We start from the raw sequence: 17,311 nt of genomic DNA, 5'->3' as shown, positions 1-17,311 counted from the left end.
AAATCTTGGAAGGCGAGTTTACATCTTTAAAAAAGAGAGCGCTTGCATTCAGCACATTTTATACCAAAGAGAAGCACTAAAAAATTAAGGCATAGTTTGTTTGATAGTTTTTATAACACTTTTGACTGGGTGTCATTTCACTTAATCATAAAACACAAAAGCATGCAAGAAATTAGATTGCAATTGCCATAACAGATTACAGTCTGTTATCTTGGAAAAACAAAGCTTCATCTTTTAGTTTAAACTTCAGATTTGGATCAGGTGTGATCTGGTCAGAAATAGTGGCATCATCTGTGTCAAATTCGATGCCTGACCCATATTCTTCTTCAATTTCATTTCCTGATCCATACTCATCTCCAGAAACTAGAAAGTGTTCAGGGTGGTCTTGAAATTTCTTCATTCTGAAAGATAGCCAAATAATAATAATAATAATAATAATAATAATAATAATAATAATAATTTATTCTAAACCTTGGATATAACTTTGAAATCCTCATTCTCCGAACTAAGCTTGGGAATGAACTGAACCAATTTAATGATGTTGAAATGAAGGATAGGACAGGGCTGGCCCAAGCCATTCTGGCACCTGAGGCAAAGCACAAAATGATGTGCTCCCTCCCCAGTAGGAAAGAAGTGGTGAATGAAGATCTACATCGGCAACAAGGGGAGAATAAAGATCTACATCTGGATCTGTTGCCCCAGCGCATCCTGCCATCTGAGGCAGTCATCTGGCCTAGCCTCATGGGTGGGCCAACCCTGAGATTGGACCATTTACATCAGAAATACTGTATATGCTGTGTAGCTAGGGAAGAGTGCCCTTTTACAGCCAGACATCAGGGAGAGTCTGATGAGAGTCGTATTCTTCCAAGAAACTGAGAGGTGGACTCCAGGTGTTGTCGATTCTAATAGAAAGGTGGAGTAAATGTGAAAATGGAATTGATGAAACATAGACTTCGGAGGATTTGAGCTAAAATCTTAAGGGCAGAGCCCAAGCAACTTGACAGGGTTGCTGTAATAAATGAGAGGCATGGTTGCTTCATTGTTTACATATACAGCCCTACCAAGGGACACGGGTGGTGCTGTGGGTTAAACCACAGAGCCTAGGGCTTTCTGATCAGTAGGTTGGCGGTTCGAATCCCGGTGACGGGGTGAGCTCCCATTGCTTGGTCCCTGCTCCTGCCAACCTAGCAGTTCGAAAGCACGTCAAAGTGCAAGTAGATAAATAGGTACTGCTCCGGCAGGAAGGTAAACGGTGTTTCCGTGGGCTGCTCTGGTTCGCCAGAAGCGGCTTAGCCACGCTGGCCACATGACCCGGAAGCTGTATGCCTGCTCCCTCGGCCAATAAAGCGAGATGAGCGCCGCAACCCCAGAGTCGGCCATGACTAGACCTAATGGTCAGGGGTCTCTACAGCCCCGCCAATGCGTAGATAAAGTATGAGCAGAATGTAGATTGGGATCTACTGAAAGATTGCTGGATGGTTTGCAGTATATCCGCTAGGGTTTGACTTCCAGTAGTCCAAACAAAGCAACAACTAAAAGCAACCTCCCCCCTCCATATTCTAAGTTGGGCTGTTGGAACAAAGCTGGGGGAAACTAGGGTTTTTTGCCCTAGGCTGAGCATGTACCCAGAGGCAATCTTTATTCCTTGCATATAACATCCAAGACACTGTGCTGCACCTCTATTTAGTTGGCCTCAGGCTTCTAAAATTAACCAGATTAAGCAGATCCTACAAGTCTAATGCCTGCCCATCCCTAGTAGATATGATGTATCTCCCTATATGAGCCTTCCCAGGCTTTGAGATCTTGAGAAAGACTTTCTCTTAGTCCCTTCCCAGGCACGTTTGGTGAAAACAAGAGAGGGCCTTCTCAGTGGCTGCTTCCAGATTGTGGAACTCTCTTTCACGGGTGGCTAAGTTGGCACCCTCTCTGCTTTCCTTTCACTGGTAGGCAAAGGGTTTTATGTTCAGACAAACCTTTGGCTAGGCAGGGTGGGTGTTGAATATTCTTTTTGTGTTTGTGTTTCCTTTAAAATAGCTATAGTATTTTCAGTGCTGTGCTTAATATGGCTACTTGTTTTTATTTATTTTCTTAAAATATTTATATTGATTATATTTATATTGTATATTTTTAGCTGTATCTGTTTTCGTTCATGTTGTGAGTCACCTTTGCTCCTATAATGGGAGAAAGGCAGGATATAAAGAAATAAAATAGATGGTGTTTTGCAGAGCTTCATTAGCAAAGGATAGGTCCCCACTCCACACACACCTCTGTGAAAGGAGCTTGGAAAAGAAGCAGAGGGTGATCTGTCAGGCTGCTGTAAAATGCACAGGAACCCTGCCAGGGGGAAAGGAGCAGCAATTCTATTTGCCTGTGGTTTTTTTGAATCCAAGTAATGGGGATGCAGATGTATAGTGGTTAAATGAAAAATATTTCATGGCATCAGTAAAAAGTAAAGGTAAAGGTACCCCTGCCCGTACGGGCCAGTCTTAACAGACTCTGGGGTTGGTGCGCCCATCTCACTCAAGAGGCCGGGGCCAGCGCTGTCCGGAGACACTTCCGGGTCACGTGGCCAGCGTGACAAAGCTGCATCTGGCGAGCCAGCGCAGCACACGGAAACGCCGTTTACCTTCCCGCAAGTAAGCGGTCCCTATTTATCTACTTGCACCTGGGGGTGCTTTCGAACTGCTAGGTTGGCAGGCGCTGGGACCGAACGACGGGAGCGCACCCCGCCGCGGGGATTCGAACCGCCGACCTTTCGATCGGCAAGCCCTAGGCGCTGAGGCTTTTACCCACAGCGCCACCCGCGTCCCTATGGCATCAGTACAGCTGCCTAAAATCTATTGCGTTTTGCATCATCATCCTGTAAACACTGCTTAGTAAACATTGCTTAGTGAAAACTCATAATAAGTACTAAAGACAAAAGTTTTTTTTTCCTTACAGCATTGGATCAGCCATGGGAGGGAGGATCATGTTAGCACTTCCATCAGGAATCACAAAGCTTAGCCCTCGCTGTTCAATGCAATTTGCAGAACTGGCACCAGGTCTGCACCTGACCCACGCATAGTGGCCGGACTGAACAGGAGCCCCTGGTGAAAATGTACATTTGTTAGAATCAGGTGTATTCATAACCCTTAACAATTAAATATCAACAGATAACCCTGCATTAAATACTAATACAGACTCCTCACATTTAATGCAATCACTGTACTTTATGGAAAACAGAACAGAAAATTCAATATTCAAGTTCCAAACAGGGTTGTCTTTTGCCAAGGTCTGAAGATTAGCAACCTACTCTGGATGAGTAGCTTCTCACAAATATCACTTCATGGGAAAACCATCAGTAGCTTAATATTAAAATGGGCACCTCTGAACATATGTGCACAGTAACATTTAAAAATATGGAGGCTCCGAGTCAGGGAGTAACCAAAGCAGAGTTGGTGGCTGATGGAAGACACAGAGAGATCAGCCTTAAAATTCCATAGCCTCTTCCTCAGTATATTCGAATTGGCAGGTACAATCTCATACTTACCAGTTTGAAAATAATCTTAGTAAGCTGGGGCTGAATAGAGAATACAGTCAAACCTCGGTTGTTGAACATAATCCATTCCGGAAGCCCATTCGGCTTCCAAAATGTTCAACAACCGAGGTGTGGCGTCCGATTGGCTGCAAGAGCCTCCTGGACTCAAGCAGAAGCCGCTTTGGACATTCGGCTTCCGAAAAACATTTGAAAACCGAAGCATTTATTTCTGGGTTTTCGCTGTTCGGAAACAACAGGTATATTAATACAAAGGATAGGAAAGTGGTTTGGATAAAGGCAATAAGAATAGATTAAATCCTCATAAAGGCCTGTTTACTACTTGTGATAAATAGTTACTGCAGATGTTTCCTAGATACTTTCTGACTTTAACTCCTTCTGTTTTAGCTTAACCACATTCCAGTGCAGGCCTCCCCCCAACCCAAAGATCAAAGAAGCAGAAATAAGCATTTCAATTTGTGGAATTAAACTTTCATCCTGTTCTTTAATAGTATTAACTAATCACATAGCAAGCTTTATAGTTGTGTCCATCCTTTGTTGCTTTTTAACTTAAGTTAAAGTTATGGCAGTGTCTTTCCTGTTATACTTGCTTTAAAATTTGCCTAAGTTATTTTCCTAGCCTTCTGAAAAGCACAGGCTGGTTTTATTAAGGATTTTTTTTTTGGGGGGGGGTAGCTATTGAAAGTTGTTTCCTGTTGACACTTTTGGATTGCTATCTTTAGCCTGTGTATAGTAGTTTCAAACAGCATTTTATTTGAGCTATTTTTTAAAAAGTGCCATAGGCAGCAGTTGAACAAGGAGATAAAAAAATCGTGAAAACTGTTTTTCATCAGCCCAAGCGGGATTCTGCACTTCTTTTGCTCAAACAGCAGCCAGTTTTTAAATCTAGGAGTGTTACAAAAGCGGCTTGTGTGTATGGCATGCTGCCTGCCATTCAAAGGGAAGGGAGGAATCAAAACATCCGCTGGGCTAGTGCCCTTATGTAAACCAAATCAGTTCTTTGGATGCCAGAGCTAGGAATGTGGAAGAAATTAACATTAAAGGCAAATCTACCTAATTCAACCTTTCCGAAACAATACATGAACTGAAAACACAGGCATCCTTCAAAGATCACACTTTCCTGAATTGATTCTCCAATCAAGCAATGTGTTGATAAGAAGAAAGACATAGACTGGACTGGACTGGGGTTTGTTGTTGTTTAGTCATTTAGTCATGTAAAGTGTGCATTAAAAAGTATATATTGATGAAAATATCATACAACAATATAGAGAGAGAAATGCTTTTCAAAAAGGTGTATATTACGCAAAATTGCATGCACAATGGTGTCAATAAGGAGAAATTCACACTAAAATGCTGGTGAATTTTCAGTAGGACAATTTCTCCCACAAACGGATGTGGAAATGTAGAGAATTGAATTCATGATGAGGTAAATGAGAAACAGAGAATAAACTGAATTTGACAGATTTAGCCATTTCTATGGAGAGATTAATAGTTTGAATACAAAGAGGACATATTGCCATATATGCTTACTGTGAAACACCAAAAGATGAGCCACAGTTCAACATGTGGCACTATGTTATTATCCCAAGGAAACTTGAAAATGAGAGGTCTCACAAGTCAGACCTTCAGCATAATGATGCAGTGTAAAGTGCTCATTGTTCAGGACATCTTCCAGAACATGGTACTTTGCAATACTCTATTCCATTCTGTACCATTTCCATTTCCTCTCCCTGCCAAAAGTCAGCTAGTCAGCCGGTGTTCTGTGCCTACACAGCATGCTCAGTCATCAGTCAGTCATTTGTGAGGGATCCACCCTTAGGGATTTTTAATCTGAAGATTTTGGGGTTGTTGTTTTTTCTGCCAACCTTAAGGTGCCCCTAAGTGCTGATACCTCCCCTCTTGTGTGTGGATGGTGCCCCGTTGGCTACATAAGCACCATCACTCATAGAATGAGTTTGCTATACATCTACATTATACACTTAAGGCACATGGCTTCTTCCAAAGAATCCTGGAAACTAGAGTTTACCCCCCCCCCCACTGAGCTACAATTCCCAGCACCCTGAGAACTACAGTTCCCAGGGATCTTTGGGGGAGGCCATGTGCTTTAAATGTATGGTGTGGGGGAGGATAAATACGTCCAGATCGTTGGACTGTGAATTGCATTTCTTTTTAGCTGTTCATGTATCCTGTGTGGTAACTCCTGAGGTACAGAGCCCTCAATTTCTTCACACTTACACAAATTTCTTCTTGTACCACAAGACAACCTGAAGCCCTAACAGAGGAAGCTGAATGCCTTTTCAAACAGCTTGTTTTTTTCTTTCATACCACACACCAATCAAACAAAATCAACAAGGCGCCTAGAAATTGGCTGAGAGAAAAACAGTGTCTACATTTTCCAGCCGAGGGTAGTATACTAACGCATCCTGTCAGTGCAAACTTTCCATTTCTACAGTAGAATTTCCCCTTCTCTCGTTCCTCCCAATGGTGCCCCCCAAATCTGGTGCAGGTGGTTAGTGGGACCCCTCAAACAGATTTTAGGGGGAACATGGGGGATCAGAAGGGAGAACATTCCATTACACAAGCAGAAATCCTTGTGCTGATGGACCAAACACAGGGTTGGATTCTACCCTAACTCTATAACAATAGGTTACTAGAAACAGCTCAGAGGACTTACAAAATGAGTATGTGGAACTGACAGTTTAATCCTTAATAAGTTTGCTTGGGTTAAGTCCCTTTATGGTTGCAGCCTTAGGGTTGAGAGTAAGCCTCATTAAACTCAGGGACTTTTTTTCTGAATAGACCTGCATAGAATTGGATTCCCTGGTGCATATTTGGTTATTATAATATAGAGAACATAGGTGAAACACACCTAAGGTAATATTTGATTTATAAAGTAATAATAAGATATCATTTTTAATTATTATTTTCTATAACTTACCAAATACAGGAAATTTCAAACCCATAAGTCCAAACGTACTTGGTATGGTGACTCATCCATTTACTGTCACATGAATTTTGGGTCTTAGGTATTTGGCAGCTGTCAGTTTCATGTATTTTAACTGCAATATCACCTAATTGGGGGAATCTTCCTGCACATCATAGGGGAACTGTAACAGTCACTCAAAACAACTCCCTGTATGACCACTTTGTGGTGAACCATCACCACATCTATTGCCAACCAGTAGAGAACATTTCCCAAGTGTTCAAATGTAAGACTTGAGGCTTTCCCATGATTGGTTACAAGTTGTAAGTGGCATTCATCATACTCGTTTAGGATTCTAAAGCCCACTTGCACAGGCCTCACAACCCACAGCCTGGGAAACGTTGCTTTAAATTACAGTTGTACCTTGGTTCTCAAATTTATTCCGTTCAACTCCAGAAACAGTTCAAAAACAAAGGCAAGCCGCGTAAGCAGCATCAGACATTCGGCTTCCAAAAAACGTTCTCAAATCGGAACACCCTCTTCCGGGTTTGCGACGTTCGGGAGCTGATTTGTTCGACAACTAAGGCGTTGAACTACCAAGGTACCACTGTACCATCAATCATTTGAAAATTATAATAGCATTTTAAAGTAAGGGTGTAAACTATTAAGCTTTACTTATGAAACTTATTTCCAAATATATGTGTCTTATTCTGCTACCTTTACAGAGACTGGAACTTGTTGATGTTGAAAGTATTTCTTATGATTACTTTATAGCCGAATTATAATAGGTTCTACGTTCCTAATGACTAGCTGCTGCATAACAAAAGTGCAAGTACAGCAGCTTTCCCAGCTAGTACACCAAATGCATTTTCCAGGTGCTCGAACCATAATATATTGTTGTGAAAAATGGAATTCCCTTCACTGACTTGTGCACATAGGCACACAGCTCATATAGCCGTTGCAATTGTAAGGTGCTGGGTAGAGGATAGTTGAACTTTTTAGCGTCTGTGATATCACTGGAAATAAGTGACACACTTCCCCCCACAGACCATACCAATGTCATTCAGTGACCATATTCCCCCCCTCCCCATATATACGTGCTCCCCAACTGCACTACTCACGCATAGGAGAGCACATCATGCCTACTGAAAACAAAACAAGGAGTATTGAGCATTAAGAAGACAACCTTTTCCTTTTTTTTAAGCAATGCCCAGTAACTCAGTCAGCCTTCTTTTATAAAAGGAGTACACTTTTATTTTCCTTCCCCCTGCCCTTTCTAATTTAAGTCTTTAGAGGCAGTGTACTCCTGTGTTTGTGGAGCAGGAGCAGACACATCTCCTTTTTCAAAAGAATAAAAGCAGCACATCAGTGTAGCCACCCATGCAAAGAAAGTGCTCTGCTGTAGCAAGGCTACCTCCACATTTATATGTGGGGTTGGAGTAACACATGACTGGTGTTGTATATAATGCTAATCTTAAAATCCACATGAGAAAGACATGGAGCAGCTCTGTTTTAGACAGCAATCCTCTGCACAGTTACTTGGGAGTTAAGTCCCATTGAATTCAGTAGGACTTGTTTCCAAGTAGACAGGTGTAGGATTGCACAACTAACTAGCCTTGTTTTTCCTATATCAGGCTGCGTAGCACAACAAGAAGATTACAGAAAAAGAAAAAAGAGAAAACAGCCACGTGCGGTTTTACCTTGTACTGTGCATCCCATAAAGAGGATTACACAAAGCACCACGAAAATCCTCCCGTTATGTCTGACAAGCATCTGCATTTTGGCCTGCATGCCTCCGTTATCCTCCAACTGTCACTGCTACTTTGCAAATGCAAAAGGGCAAGGAGAGTGATTTGCCTTTACAAAAGGTTTCCAAAACCTCAAACCCAACCCATGACTTGCGTCACAGCTTCCTGAGCACAGAAAAGTGACGCATCTAACATCAAAACCTGGAGCCCTAATTCTACAGCTCTCAAACCACTCAGCAGAAGAAGGAAGTTGCCCAAACAAGACTGACAGGTTACAGCGCAATCCAGTGCATGGCTACCCAGAAGTAAAGTCCCACCAAATTCAGCGGGAGTTACTCCAAAGTCACTGGATTGCAGGCTTCATTCTAAGAAAACTCACAGGGGGTCTTTAGCATTAAGGATTGCAGCCTTAAAAAAATAATTTTCAGAATCTATGCACACAGCAAGTCAATACAATATAGAGTAGTTAAGGGTGCAGTTTTATAATGATAAGGGCATCTACCAACCAGTTTTATACCAACCAGTTTTATAATGGCCATATATCATAATTATAGTATTATATATAAATAATACCAAATAACAATATTGTTTTAAATGACTATATACCATAACTATAGTATAATATAGCTATAATAAATAATACTAAATATTAGTATCTTGTTGCTTGTTTTAAATATTGTAAGCGGCTACAAGAGTTTCAGATGATGGGTGGTTTAAAGAAAGAAAGAAATATTTTTAAATCCTTCTCTCTCTTTTCTGAGCAGTAGTTATTTCTTACTAAAACTTCCTAGGGTTGGTTTCCTTCACAAGGGAGAGTATATATTTTCAGTAATTTAATCTGCAATCCAATAAACACTTACCTGAGAGTAAGTCCCATTAAAGTCAATAGAGCCTGCTTCTGAACAGAAATATATATTTACTGCACTGTCAATGGGGCAGACACACCTAACCAAAGTTCCAAGAAGCAGCTCAGGCCATATTGGCACCATACGGATCTTATTACTTTAGTTTTCCAGGTTAGTGTCATGGGTCCTGTGGCATTAACTGGGGCAGGATGTAGCAGAGAAGGAGAAGGATACAGAGTTCAGAGTTCAGAGATGGGGAGAGGCCAAGCAGTGAGTTGATTGATTGACCCCTTTGTTACTGGACATCAGAGATGGGGAGTGGAAACTGTCTAAGTCAATCTTACCCAACCCCTTGAGAGTGAAGTTCCCATGGTAACCAAGGAGGCTGCTGGCCAATGAATAGGGCCAGCTGAATCAGAGGCAGAAGTTGAGTTGGAGAAACCAACTCAGGCCCCATTGTCAAAGATGTGCCAATGATTGTGTTGGTGTGAACAGACCCAGCACACCCACAGGAGTGCATGCTTGCAAGTGTAGTCTTTTTTGCCTGGGACAAGAACCATGCAAATTACTCGTCCTGCCCCACTTCAAAAGTTGAGCAGGAGGAACATGTCAAATGTTGAGATAATATCTTAGCTGCTGCCTAGCCATGAATCTTAGAATCTTATAGACTTGTGAATCATGTGTCCTGCACTTTGAACTAATGCTGATACCATATACTGATTTATTGAATAAAGCTCTCTGGTTTCCCTGAGCTGAGAGTCCAAGTACTGTGTCTGAGGGTGGGAGCTAGCACAGTTGTAATGCCAGTTCATCTGTCCCACTTTCAAATGTTCCTGTCACATTATGAAACTGTGGCTTTTTGATGGATATCTGACCATGTCACTAAATTATATATGACACTAAATTTCATTCACACTGGTGGACATGGTGTGACATCATCATACACCACTCCCCACCCTTTAAGCACATGTACATATGTTTTGTTTCCCCATTACTGTATTCACCAACAAAAACAGTGGGAAAGAGCAGAAAACCAGGATACGGCCCCCAATTCCATCCCACAATTTTCTGGGGTTATCGGGGTTGCCAATGGAGTTTTGTCTGGAAGCAATTAAAACAGATATGAGCATTAGACATGCACAAGATTGCACATTTATAGAAGTGATGTTCACATTGTGTAAAAGATCACATAAGACGGGGAAATTATTAGGTAAGGAAACACTGGGAAAACAGAATACAGTACTAACACTGCTTGCGGGGGTGGGGAACCTAATGATTGCGCAGGAAACTGTTCATTAAGTCTGACAATACCCATCTTTGGTTGCATTTATTTATTTCATTAAATTTATATGCTGCTTGATTGTAGAAAAAACCCCTCAAAGTGGTGTATAAAGCTATTTGTCCCCTCACAGATACTTTTAGCTTTTTAGAGAGCATCAGAAGCACATAGTAATTTCAGTCGTTCTTTCTGCAGCAAATCAAATGATCTGCACAAACTTCTTGCCGGATAGCTGATAAGATGAACTGGAACATACTTTTTGTAGGGTGGGGGTTAAAGCCACACCGAGCCATTATTAGAAACCGTAGCAACTCTTTGGCAAGCCACAAGGAACATGTGAATGGGAGCAACCATTTATTTCAAGAGTTTTCTCTGTGATCAATACCTTCCCACCTCCCCTCCTTCTTTTCAAACTTTTCCAGTAAAGATTAAGAGATTAAACTCTAAGGAGAGTGAAGTGATAGCTGGATAGCTCAGCTGGTAGAACATGAGACTCTTAATCTCAGGGTCATGGGTTCAATCCCCATGTTGGGTGAAAGATTCTTACATTGTAGGGCATTGGACTACATGGCCCTTGTGGTCCCTTCCAACTCTATGATTCTATTATGCTTTTGCACACCAAGCATTTTCAAATTACCTGAATTCCTAAACATTTGAACATGCATCATGGTCAAAACCTCTAACAAGTGACGTTAATACCAAGCAGATACACCTCAAGGAAATGGCAGGCCATACATTCAGCAGTTAAGAGTGCCTGCTGTTTCCTATTTTTATGGTGTTCTTTCGTATTACAACACGATAATCAGCTTAAGTGGGTAGCTAGTTTGATGGAATCACTTTGTGGCTGAGCACTTAGGACACAATCTACTGCAACTTCCTTTATGTCACAGAAAGTGTTTTAACTATATCACTATCAAACTTTCCATGGAAGCTTTTGAAATGACTGAAGAAATAAAATCCACACAGAACTTTCCCACCAATAATAAGCTGGTCACTCCATCCAAACAATGTCCGCTGCCTCAAACCCTCGAGAGCCACTGTCTGCCAGTGTAGACAATACTGAACAAGACTGAGTCTTTCACATTGATTCTGAGGACAGGAACATTCCCAAGGAGATGGGAAGAGTTGAAATCCTCTGTGTTCCATTACAGCATATGGAAATGAGAGTGATATTCTGGGCCAGTATGAGGTCACACAACAAATTCACAGCTACCTCCATATTCCATCTCATATATTCTATCCCACGTACACTTAATACAAATAGGTGGGTGCCAGAAATCTTCTCCCGGTACTGAAGATCTTAAAGCGTTGGCTGGATAGGAACCAACAAATGGAGAAGCAATGCTGAGAATAGAGGAAGCCAGGGTTCAAAATGGAGTGGGCATGCTGTGGACATCCCAGTTGGTCAGAGAGAATGGCACAAAATCATGACCACATAGGAAGCTGCCTTATCCTGTGTATGACTATGAATCCCACTATTACCTACTCTTAAGGTGCTTCCATATGGGGGCTTTATATTGTGAATGGGTCATAAAGATCTGGTTTTGATGTCTCTGTACATTTGGCACTTTAGCTTCCACAGTTTCCTGTTTTTTCCTGGATATTCATTGCTACTCTGCTTCTGGCGGTCATTCACAATAGTGAGCAGAGTTTGACAGACTGGGTTGTGCTTTGTTTGCCTTTCATTCCTCCCCTCAGTCACCCATCTACAGGGCTTTCCCACGCATTCTTTTGTTACCCCAAATTCTCTCTCTCTCTCTTACACACACACCACACACACACGAGCAACTTTTACAGCATCAGTTTCAAAGCTTTGATGGCACAAGACTTCAATCCTAAACATTCAAGTAGTATCTTGTCATTTGGCCCTAAAAAGGGCTTCCAGATGTCTTATGCTTTGCTTTGGTCAAATGCAAAAGTCATTCAAGCAGGCCAGGATGTGGGAGAGAGATTTAATGTGCATGATTGCCAATGTAAGTTGCACATTTTTCCTGAATACTAATTTAAGCCATAGTCATAACTGTCATGTATGAGATAGCCCTAAGTTTGGAGAAAGAGAGTTTAAAAATGAGTTGTAAATGTGTACTACAGTAGGCTCCTGGTGGAGGTGTGGGTGGAGGTGTGTTCAAAATAGCCACTCAGACAAAATCTAATTTTAACACTTCCCTCAAAGAAGTTGATAAATCCCTCACAACTTATCTTGCACTACAGCAGTAATCTTTTCATAAGGATAAACTGCCTCCCTGTCTTTAACCCTTTCTTCAGAGACCAAAACATAAGCACACATAGAGTCGGAAGGGACCACAAGGGTCATATTTTGCCCAATATGGGACTCAAACCCATGACCCTGACATTAAGAGTCTCATGCTCTACCAACTAAGCTATCACATTATAGCATGTATCTAAGTCATAATTATGATGACCAAAAGAAAAGAAGGCCTGTTTCATCTGTAGAACAAAACATGGCTTGGTCATTTGCAATTTTAACTCATTATTACTATGATGTATATATTCAACCACTTGGTATAAACTGGTTGTCTGTATTGTCTCACTCAGTTGTATTGCCATCCAATAAAAGGCTTAACGTGTTCAATTTCTGCATAGAAAATAAGGTGGAATCAGGAAAAAGAACATTAAAGTGGAAGGGGAAACAGCAGCTCTTTAGGTCTCTAGGAGTTCCTATTGCCTGGGGTCCAATCAACTCATCAGTCACAGTGTTGACTTCCTGCATTGGCTAAAAACACTGACAGGAGCAGGCAGACTTGCGTATTTCACATAAATTGTTTAGAAGGGTGACTTTCTTTCTAGGATGGCTAGAGGCTTACCTTTTTTAAAGAAAAAGAAGAAACGTTCAGTGTACGGGACATCTGCATGAGGCTCCATGGCACCTGTGGGTGTGAGGCTGGAAATCCCTGGAACAGAATGAGGCCCAAATCACAACTATTCAGTGACAAAGTTATTTACATACTAACTTCATTCCCCATTGGGGGAAGGGACACCTAATCAAATGGCTTTATCTGTTATTATTATTATTAAATACAGTCATATCAAATTCAAATTATACTGTCTACAAACTATGAGCACATGCCTCTACTGGCTGTTTTGTTTTTCTTAAAGTTGCATTGGAACTAACCAGATATTCATCATCTTTCCTAAATTACCACCGTCATTATCATCTAGTAGTACACAGTATCCTACTAGAAGAAACACAACATTTAGGTTAGCCCAATATACTACTTTCTTCTGTAACTTTTTCTTACACTTTGGACCAACATGCATACACTATTTTCAAGCCACATGGAAAGTAGATTAAGAGCTTTGCATTCTTCCAAGGCATTAAAATTGGGAGAGAGATTTCTTTCCTGCGAATACTTTTGACTCTGCCTATCCAAGCAGGCACATGTAGCTTATTGTTGCATACTTGGGGTTATTTCGCAAGTAGCTGATAATGAGCAAATAAGCATTTGCGGATTCAAAATGTTTCCCTGCCTATGAAATAATATCCAGGTCCCTGCTTACAAAATTATTTGGTTTATTTTGTTTGCCATGATTTATATACAGAAGGTTAAATATGCCAGATATAACACAAAGGCATTCTGTAGTCACTGCATGCACGGTGGGGGTAAAGAGTTGCCAAAGGGTATTATGTATTTCACAAAGCCATAGATAATGTTGGGGTAGCATCTGAGATTTGTAAAATCCAACACTCCCCCTGCTTCCGGACTAAGTTCATCAAAATTATCCGGATCAATGATTCTTGTAGCACAGAAATGTCTGTCAGATAATAGAAGGAAAGGCTGAAGTTATTTAGAACAAGCAGGGATGAACAGCAGATTGAGACCCTTCCCTTGCTAGAATCAGTGCTATTGATCTGCAGTCAAAAGCAGGTCAACTACTGCAGTTCCAACACAGCACAACAGTGTGTCCTGTGTCCCATTACAATCCTGCTACACCTGACCCAAGGCAAAGACACAAATTGGTGGCCCCTTACAATTTCACCCCTAGCAAACCCAAGCAAAAAAAGGTTTGAACCAAATGCTCATTATTGAGTGAGTGGGTGGGCATGCACGCTTCTTGTTGTGTTGGAGTCTTGCCGGTGGTCAGAGAACGAGGTGTTCATTTCACAGAGGAATAAAAATGTAGAAAACATTACCTGCGCTACACTTGGGTTTCGGAGAAAAAGTTCCATATACATGATGCCAGATTCTTGTGATTGCCTGCCTAAGCATCTTTTGTGCAAACTGGTTGCAGAGTGGTCCTTTGCACTTACTGAGGGGGGGAAATTAAGCTGCTGTGGAAATGTGGAAAACTGAATTTATAATTGCAAGAATGAAAAAACAGAGACAAAATGAAATTGACAAATTCGTCCATTCTGCCTATACATACTGTGACCCTCTTATCTTATAGATATTAAACAGAAATTCAGCATATGATCCTCTATGACTGGGGGTGGGGGGAGCTCAACATTGTTTTAAGCAGAAAGTTCAAAAAGCTGCAAATGTAAAAACCACAAGTAAGATGAATTAGGAAACATTTGTAAAATCAACAGCAAACAGCTGTTCCACACAGTTCCAATCTATGAAACATCATAGAACAGATGTCCTTCTGACAGAGGACACAGGCTACCTCAGTTGCATGTCTTGACTGTATAACTGTTAAACTGTTGTGGGAGATACCAAAAGCTGTCAACATATTCCCACCTGCTTCCTCCAGAATTAATATATTGACAGATATATTTTTTTCCTCTAAGAATTTATTCACATTATAGAAGCCTAACTAACTACCCAGCAGTCAGTCGGTCAATCAATCAATTTACCAAGCCATAACATTTCAGTTTTCTGCCCAGCTGCCAAGAAAAGACAAAGTTCACATTTCACCAGCAGCAGCAGCAGTTAAAAAAAGAAAAGCCTTCTAATGGGTCAAACAAAAGTATTTAGGTGAACAGACTACTTTTTCCTCTGCTCTCTACTACTAGATTCTACCCACGCAACCAAAAATCCTAGGGGTGCAGTCAGTATTCATTTCAAAATGAATGAAAATCTGTAGTCAACAATGGGACCATTTAAAATCATACACGTCTATTATTATTATTATTATTAATAATCAAATTTATTAATAATTAAATTTTTATACCGCCTTTCATCTGTAGATCTCAGGGTGGTGCACAGTTTAAAAATACAAAATAAAAACACAAAACACTTAAGAAAAACAAGAAGAAAAACAACACAAACCAACAAGCCCATGCCCCTCTAGCAAAGTCAATACTTTTACTTTTTATTATTACATTTATACTCCACCTTTCTTCCATGTTTCTCAAGGAGATATGCATTATTCTCCCCTCCCCTTTTTATCCCTCACAACCACCCTGTGAGGTAGGTCAGGCTGAGAGGCAGGGACAGGCCCAAGTCACCCAATGAGCTTTTTAGCCAATTTGAACCTGGGTCTCCTGAATCCTAGTCTTAACACTTTGCATGACACCACACCACACTGACTTTTTATTATTGACCATTTGCGGGCAGGAGGGATCATCTTTCTCCAGCAGTGGCAGAGCTTCTTCTCTCAACAACTGTTACAGGGTGGCCTTCATTTTATTTACCCAGACTGCCTAGGGACTTTGCATTGTTTCCAAGGCACTGTGTGCATATAGTCATGGTGGCAAAATGGCATCCATCAGTGGTCTTTAATAGCAAAAATGAACGGGATAACAAAATAAACAGGATGGGGGTGGGGGGGGGGAGACTCTGGCCCCCTCAGACCCACCTCTAAACACCGACCTCTGTCCTGTGACAAGAAATTTGCATTAGACTCCAGCACTGGGCCTGTCTGGGCCTTACATCCTGAGTAGTACTCTCCCATCATGTTACCAGCTTTTTTCCCCATTTAAAGTGCTGGCAATCCTATGCATAGTGAACATAACACATATTGTGTAAGGAACTCGCTCTTCCCCCAGCCCGCCCACCTGACTATGTGAAAGAATGCTCTTTCCTGCAAACACAATTCTGCATGGAAAAAGCTGGTTGTGATAGGGAGAAGGCCAAGCTCTCCCCTCAATATCAAGTTTTCTGTGTGCAGGAATAATGTCTTCCAGGGTCCTTCTGCTAGGCAGGCTGAGGCAGGTGCCTCTGGTGGCAGCAGCTGGAGGTGGGAAACGTTGCCCAAGTGTTCGATGACAGAATTGTGTGTACCAATCCAGGCTGCGGTGGTGGATGTTGCCGTCTCATTGTCAGTGTTGAAGAAAGAGTCAACTGCCAATCTGGCCGACTTCTGCCCGTTGGAGGATGCCAGCTTCTCCTGTGCCTCAGGTCACAAAACCTCTTGGCCTGACCCCGATTTTTATCGTATGCAGTATCATTTAGTCATGTGAGCCCCTTTTGCAGTTCTGGCATGATAACTGTTATCACCTCATCTGCTGTTTCCAAGAACAAGGCCATAGTTATAGGCTATGCTTCTTGTCGCTTTGTGGCTTAGAGGGAGTTTTTTGTGCAAGTTACTGGTTTCTCACAGCAATTGCTTCATGTTGAGGCTACAACAGACGTTGAGCAGGTATGTTGCAAAGCCATGCAATATGAACCCCTACCAAATTTAACTATTTGCAGCCCACTCTTATGCATGTTTTCAACAGGTTTTAAAAGGTAAAGGTAAAGGTACCCCTGCCCGTACGGGCCAGTCTTGACAGACTCTGGGGTTGTGCGCCCATCTCACTTAAGAGGCCAGGGGCCAGCGCTGTCCGAAGACACTTCCGGGTCACGTGGCCAGCGTGACATCGCTGCTCTGGCGAGCCAGAGCTGCACATGGAAACGCCGTTTACCTTCCCGCTGGTAAGCGGTCCCTATTTATCTACTTGCACCCGGAGGTGCTTTCGAACTGCTAGGTTGGCAGGCGCTGGGACCGAGCAGCGGGAGCGCACCCCGCCGCAGGGATTCGAACCGCCGACCTTTCGATCGGCAAGTCCTAGGCGCTGAGGCTTTAACCCACAGCGCC

At 41.9% G+C, this 17,311-nt stretch overlaps 1 protein-coding gene across 2 annotated transcripts; it reads right to left on the bottom strand.

Moving 5' to 3' along the window:
* Positions 1-92: 92 nt before the first annotated feature.
* Positions 93-16,044, bottom strand: SRGN (serglycin). 2 transcript variants are annotated; one of them, XM_081862007.1, is made up of 5 exons: positions 15,628-16,044; positions 14,484-14,621; positions 13,156-13,242; positions 2,939-3,086; positions 93-401 (listed from the first exon to the last, which is right to left on the bottom strand). In XM_081862007.1, the coding sequence occupies exons 2-5, from the start codon at positions 14,557-14,559 to the stop codon at positions 197-199; spliced, it is 516 nt and encodes a 171-aa protein (XP_081718133.1). In that variant the 5' UTR covers positions 14,560-14,621; positions 15,628-16,044; the 3' UTR covers positions 93-196. The 2 variants fall into 2 exon arrangements, with proteins under 2 accessions (XP_081718133.1, XP_081718134.1); XM_081862008.1 differs by lacking the exons at positions 13,156-13,242; positions 14,484-14,621; positions 15,628-16,044 and adding an exon at positions 8,159-8,508.
* Between the last annotated feature and the right edge of the window lie 1,267 nt (positions 16,045-17,311).

The sequence above is a fragment of the Podarcis erhardii genome (genome assembly GCF_964252035.2).
Source record: "Podarcis erhardii genome assembly, chromosome: 5".
NCBI lineage: Eukaryota > Metazoa > Chordata > Lepidosauria > Squamata > Lacertidae > Podarcis > Podarcis erhardii.
Note: the sequence above shows the minus strand (reverse complement) of the source record. Positions and strands in the feature narration are given on the sequence as shown.